Source organism: Varanus komodoensis, unplaced genomic scaffold (assembly GCF_004798865.1).
Source record: "Varanus komodoensis strain SLA01 unplaced genomic scaffold, ASM479886v1 scaffold10, whole genome shotgun sequence".
Classification (NCBI taxonomy): domain Eukaryota; kingdom Metazoa; phylum Chordata; class Lepidosauria; order Squamata; family Varanidae; genus Varanus; species Varanus komodoensis.
The window spans coordinates 28,000,591-28,007,412 of NW_025335269.1; the positions used below are offsets into that span (position 1 = coordinate 28,000,591).

The 6,822-nt window shown below is 42.2% G+C and overlaps 1 protein-coding gene across 3 annotated transcripts in view; it reads right to left on the reverse strand.

Annotated features, from left to right (window-relative positions):
- ARHGEF10 (Rho guanine nucleotide exchange factor 10) overlaps window positions 1–5,371 on the reverse strand; it is a 114,383-nt gene extending 109,012 nt beyond the window's left edge. For all 3 annotated transcript variants that reach the window (XR_006413513.1, XM_044417807.1, XM_044417789.1), the window contains exon 1: window positions 5,150–5,371. Coding sequence is in view for 2 of the 3 variants with exons in the window: in XM_044417807.1 (XP_044273742.1) it covers window positions 5,150–5,210 (61 nt within the window). In the remaining variant the exon portion in view is untranslated. The remainder of the gene's footprint in view (window positions 1–5,149) is intronic.
- Window positions 5,372–6,822: the final 1,451 nt, after the last annotated feature.

A 6,822-nucleotide genomic window follows, 5' to 3' on the forward strand; every position in this document is an offset into this window, starting at 1 on the left:
AGTGGTTCCGTGTCCAGTTCTCACTGTTGCTTCTTGACCCACATATAGGTTTCTCAAGAGACAAATAAGATGGTCTGGTGCTCCCATCTCTTTAAGAACTTGCCACAATTTGTTGTGATCCACACAATCAAAAGCTTTAGCGTAGTCAATAAAAAAGAAGTAGATGTTTCCCTAGCTTTCTCTGATTTTGATCTCTATTTCCTCTGCCTCTTTGAAATCCTGCCTGTACTACTGGTAGTTCTTGGTTCACATACTGCTGGAGCCTAGCTTTTACCACCACCTTTATCTGAGCGTGCCCCATATTTTGTTATCGCTATTAACACTATAGTGGTTTTGTTACTGTAGCAGTAGTTATTCCGCAGGTGCAGTTCAGCTTCCCACTGCTGCACCTTCAAGTTAGAAAGGCTGCATCAGTGGAATTTTTGCATGCCACACAGCTTAAAGCACAGACTAAAGCACTGGACCACATACCAAATCTGGTCCAAGATTTCCTTGATGCTCCTTCCCCTTGTTTAGGGGTTTCCAAGCTTTTGAACACTTCCCTTTTCTAAAGCCTGAAGTACTGCTTTTAAGGCTCAACTACTGCCAAGAAAATGTTTAAAGCTAAAATGTGCCGGTGTTTTGGCATACTGGAAGAAGCCCCTCTGTCTTCCTGAAGCTGAATCTAGTCCTCGAGTGAAAGAGCTAAGATACCCCTGGCTTAAAGGTACAGAACTTGCTAGGGGAAAAAAAATGAGCTAGTCCTGACATTAGTAAACAGATCCAGTTTTTTTTTCTCTATGCTGCTTTGCTAGGCAATAGAATCATGTTAGATTTCCAAACCAACTAAGACACAGTGGAATTGCATCCCATGTTTTCTAGAAGTGGCACAGACAAAGAGGGCCTGTCATGCCTGGTGGCATGCAGTAGCTCAACACGAATTTGCACAATTGGTTTTGTTGGTGGCAGCTCTGTAGAATCAGCACATTCCTTACAACATCAGTGAGTAGCATGTGTGTTTCGAAGCTCAGAAATTTCCAGTGGGCCTCGCATGCAGGAGGAGTGATAGCCAAGCACCGAGCCTTAGATTTAAGTCCCTACAAGATTGTGCTGTTTGATGAACAGCATGATCTGCTACACATTAGATCAGGACAACGCAGACCATCCAGGAGTTTACACTGGAGATTTTACCATTTCAAGGAAAGGTTGCTGTTGCCAGGTTATGCTATATTCATGAAGCTTGGAAACGGAGTCCATTATGCTCCATCGGTGTGCCCAAGTCAAATCCCAGAAGCTTAGCAAAATTGTTCCCCCTCATAGGTATTGAAGAAAAAAATCCCACAGCTCTGCATCCCAAAGCAAACTTGTGCAGTTTCCTACATGGGAGTTTCTTCTGCAAAGCAATTCTATAAGTGTGTGATGAGGCCCTTGTTGTCAAGTTGGATTTACCTTATAAGGTTCTGTCCTCTGTCTTGCTCCGTACGTCCTGTCCTTGGCTGGTGGAGGGAGGTGCTGGAATCAATCCTGCTAGGGCATGCCACTCGCAACTGTTTAAGTGGACAAGATGCAGCTGCATGCGAGCCTTTGGCAGCTTTCATGGTGCAGCCCACACCAATGTTGCACAAAGCATGTTTCCAACAGCCTGCGGAAGGAGTCATCCTCCCTATACCACCCCCCCCCCCGCTTATATTGTGCACTTCCTCTCTGCATAGTTGATTTGCACTGGGGTATTTACCTACCGTTTCTACTTACTGGGACATTAAGATCATCATCTGAGACCTTCCTCAGTTGACCCTGTCAAGTGAGGTGAGATGGTGGCGACAAGAAAGATGGCCTTCTCCGTGGTGGCACCCAGTCTGTAGAATACTTTCCCAAGAGAGGCTTGCCAGGCACTTATATTATTGTCTTCCTGGTACAAAGTGAAGACCTTTCCATATTGCTAGAGTTCTTAAATGCTTTAAGTACTCTATCCTGTTGCTCATTTTAATTTCATGTTACTAGGTTATAAATTTTGTGTGTGTGTGTGTTTCTTGTTTGCATACTTATTTCAATGTTTAGTTATTTTTGTTTCAACTGAGAAGTTTTGTTATTGGCTAGTTTAAATTGACCATAAACACAATTAAAGCTGAGGAGCATGCTAATAAGCTGAGCAGCAGGAAGGAGTGGGTACCATGGAATTTCAGTGCAGAGCCAGCTTTAGAATTCTTCATCCTCCTGTATTGACATGGCAAGAAGGAGGGAGAGAGGAGATGAGTGTGCTTGCACATGCATGCAGGGAAGTGTGCATTCATGTTGATGAATTTATGCTGGAGAGTGGAGAATGTGCTGTGCATGCACAAATAAATGGGGGGAGCAAGTTCTCTGTGTGTGAATGAGTGACAGAGCCGCCAGCCTAGGAGATGCCCACTGCTGCCTTTGGACACACCACCAGTGCATCATCTCCAGCCCAGGCACCACCTGCTCCTGCCTGCAGCCCTCCATGGCAAAACCATTCACCTACCCCTGCTCTAATGTATTTTCAATCTCATTTGATTCCCGGTGCTTGAGGGCCTTTAGGAGCAGTCTGTGTGGCCCTTTAGTCCCTTTGATCGCCAGGGCAATCATGGCTTATTGGCAGCCTCTGGCCCCCCCCCCCACTTCACAAGCCTATTCAAGCTCAGGAATTAGCATAGCTCAGCACTGCCTACCCTTGCGCTGTCAGAATTGCAGGGGCACCAGACAGCTTCTTGGTAGCATGCCGTTTCATTTCTAAAAGTAATACATACGATCATGACCTCTCTCCCATAAGAAGCAAAGTTGTCTTGGTTTTCTGCAAGCTCAGTGCAATCTTGCAAAATAGGGTTTTGTTGGTTTTAGTGCAATGGAGTGAGGTCTGACAGGGGAGTAACTCTATTCCACCCTGAGGGACAACCAGATGACAGATGACCTTCAGAGACATTCTAGTTAAATAAAGTTCAATAAATTATGTATGGTTTTTCAATCAATATCAGTTTCAATTCCAGGGAGTCCCATCACCCTATAATTTCATTACCAGCAATATCAACTCATTCATTAATCTCTTTTTATAGTAGTGCTTTTCTCAATTAATACGAGATTTATGCATCCCTTTCCTTTCCCACCCTGCAAAGGACATCCTAAAATCAATGGAATGGATACAGACTAAGTTACTGAACTTAGGCCTCATTTAAATTTTTAGCATTGGTCCTAATAGGACTCATAAAATCCTATAGTTTACAAAATGAAACACAACAGATCTAAAACTGAGGGCTAAAACCAAGCATAGGTACAGTCTTTAAACACAAATTGATACAATTAAAAGTCAGGTGGAAAAGAAAATGTTTTACTTGCATGCCTAAAAGTCATATGAGTCTCACTTGGCTTAGGAAGGAATTTGACAGTGAAGATGCGGCCACAGAAAAGGCCATAAACCTGTTCCCATCGAACATCTTCCACTGGTGGGGCTTGCTTGCTTGCTTTTATTTACATACATTTATAGGCCACCTATAATTGCCAGATACCTTCCTAGGTGGCTTACAAAGTAACAGGGCCTTTGAAGACTATCACAGCAAGTTCATGTGGGAAGAATCTGTCAGGTATCTTGCCTCTAAGCCATCAATGGGTCAAGTTTGTCAAGACTTCGCTTTTCTAAACATGACTGTTGATCTGCTGCATCCAGTTTCAGTTTTGGGCAGAATTCTGATCCCTGGACAAAAGGAAGAGCATTTCCTTTCCTGTGTTTCCCCTACAAAACCACTACATGGCACTGCGGTACAGTGGAATAACACATAGGAACAGAAACTTGGAGTGAGGAACTGTTCTTTCATTTTCACAATTAAGTGCCATTCTTTTTCCTGCCTTTAAAAACTTACCAAAAGTTCTGGTTAAACATAGGAGTGAAACAGGAGGATCAAAATGATGTCTAAAAAACTCATAGACCACCACGGGTGGGGAATAATGAGTGCATGAATAGATGCCTTGTGCAGAGAAACCCTTAAGTGTCATTGCTATCAATGGCCCTTAAATTTAACTAACTTAGCATCAAAAGACGGATTGGCTAGTCTTTTCCCCAGAAAGTGCTTTCCACCCTATTCACACCATAGCAAGAGACTGGGGAGACAAAAGGTCACTGGAACACCACTAGTAAATCTCTAAGCCAGAGACTGATGAAAGGAAGACTGTATTCCACCGACCTATTTCTGGTAGACTATGTAGCAGTTGCAATTCCATCAGGTTTCTGTAAAACTTCTGTTCTTATCCTGAGAGACACATATGTTTTAAGGAAGGGTGCAGAAATTTGACAATTGGAAACTAGAATTTGGTCTTAGCATACTCATGACCAAATAATCCATTTTTCAGCATATTGGTTACCCAATAACAAGCAGTTCTCTGGGTGACAACCTTATCCTTAAATCAGAATTTCAATAAAACAAAAAATGATTAAAGCAGCAAAACAATGCCTATGGAATCAAGGCAATTCATTTTAAAATAGATCTCGAGATTAAAACATTGCAGCAATAACCAAACACAGCAATCCAAAACAGTAAGTTTCAAAAAGTGAAACATTTCCCTATTATGCTAAATCACAGCATAATAGGGAAATGTTTAAAAGTTACAGATGTTTAAAGTCTGAGAAAATAATAAGGTTGTTGCCTGATGCTAAAGCAATATAAACAGTACAATGCTATACAAGTCCACCCAGAAGTAAACCCCACTGAATTCAATCTGGCTTACTCCCAGGTAAATTGACATAGGACTGCCTAAATAGGCCCCAGGGGAAGGGTGTTCCAGAACCTCCTTAGCCATCTGTTTTTAAATGGGCTTTAAAGAACTCCAATCTGCTCTTGATTACCTTTGGATAGGATTTCTAAACTTCTACATTATGGATACTGTACTATGTTACTATAGTAAGTTTTCTGTGCATTGCTGGCCTGGATGTTAGTCTTTTTTAAAAATGCCATTCCAGCTTTAAGAAGGCAAAAAAGAGGGGGGATACATTCAATATTTTTAAAACATGCTATTTCTGTGAGCTGCCTCTACCCTGAAATGTTCGAGAACCACCACTGAAATCTTAGGATTGGGAAAGGACCCACAAGTTTCACGAACACAAGCAAGTTAATTTTTCACCACAAATTAAAAATGAAACATTCAGCCTTCCCCAAGTTTCTTCTACCTTGTGCCCACAGCTTGCACTCTGGGAAGACTTCATGCCCTTGTTTGGTCTTCAACAGCATTCTGCTGTCTTCTTCAGCCAGTTCAGATCCCTAGACCTCTTCAACTATTTTTTACTTCTAAAATTTGCTGAACACAGTCGTATCTTGGCCTTATTCTCTCCTCTTTAGTTTCTCTTCTACTGCATTGTGGACTCCTTATCAGAATATGCCAGGGATGGCAAAATGTGACCTTTCAAGTACTATTGGACTGCAACCCCCATCAGCCGAGGTAGCTCAGCCAATGGTGAGGGATGATGAGAACTGCAGTTCAACATTATCTCAAGGGTCACACATTCCCCATCCGTGGATGTGCCCTATTGCGTTCAAGCATCCCTTCTTTACACTTTGCTATCAATCCTCATACCTAATTCAATCCTTCCTGCCATAAATAATACTTATCCGGCTTCCCAGGGCTAGGTGGTAACAGAGACTTGACAATTGGAAACTAGAATTGCCTACTAAATGTGAGTGAGAAGTTTGGGGGCAAGTGTCTGGAACTCCTCAAAACACTTATGCTTTCAACACTCAATTCCTTTGGTGTTTCAATGGCTTAGTAAGTGCCTCAAATAGCACATAAACAGACAGCAGTCTTAAAATAGATGCACATTAAAATATACGGGCAAGAAAATAACCAGATGGTGAAACAGAAAGTAATATCTTTCTGATTCATTCTAGACCCTTATTCATTTATGCATCCTTAGACTCCGGGTTGCAGGAAAGATGTTCTTGTCATTTTGCAATCTACCACTTGTGTATAAAGGCAGAACACCTTACTGCATGCCGAATAGAAGGGTGGTCTAGCCTGCAGGCACAGATTTCACATCATGTGGTCCACTGACCACTATCCATCTCCACCAGCGATGATGTCTTCATGGAGGGCTATAGCTTTGCCCGTGGAGGTCCCAATTTCAATTTGTGGCATCTCCATGCAGGGCCGATAAAAACCCTCCACCTGAAACTGCAGAGATATGCCGCTTTATGCCCCTGCTCAACACCAAAGGAAAATTCACCCATCCTCTGCCGCTCACCAAAATTACTCCCATGACTGACTTGACAGCTGAGTGGCAAAACCCCCGATGTGGGAGGCCCATCAGTCGGACTACAAGCTACCCACAGGACACGTGTTGCTCATGCCAGTATAAACAACACTGAGCTGGATGACTTGGGATAAAGCAAGTATTTCATGTTACTTAAGGTTCAAAGGCAAAAAGCAATTCTAGATCCAATAACATCACACTTTTCCTGATAATATTGTTTCACTTACCAGGTAGACATGTGTTTGCCCCAGGAAACCAAAGAAGCAGGAGAAAGTCCATTTACTTACCTGGTTCCTGCTTTTCCACGCAAACATGCAGTCAAAAGTTCTCTGTTCAGGAAGCATGTTTTCATTGAGCTACCTAGTACATCAACTCAGCATGATGTAACAGCAAAAGAAACAAATTCTTTGCTAGGGATTTATTAGGAAATGGAATGAAAGTAGTACCAGTATGATAATGCCTTTTATAGAAATCTATGGAGCAGCCATGTTTGAAAGCTCTGACGACAATACCCCAGAAAGGTGGGGCTGTAAAAAAATAGAGAAAATTATGTAAAATGTCTTATCTATGAGGAGAAACTAAAGTATTTGAGGGTT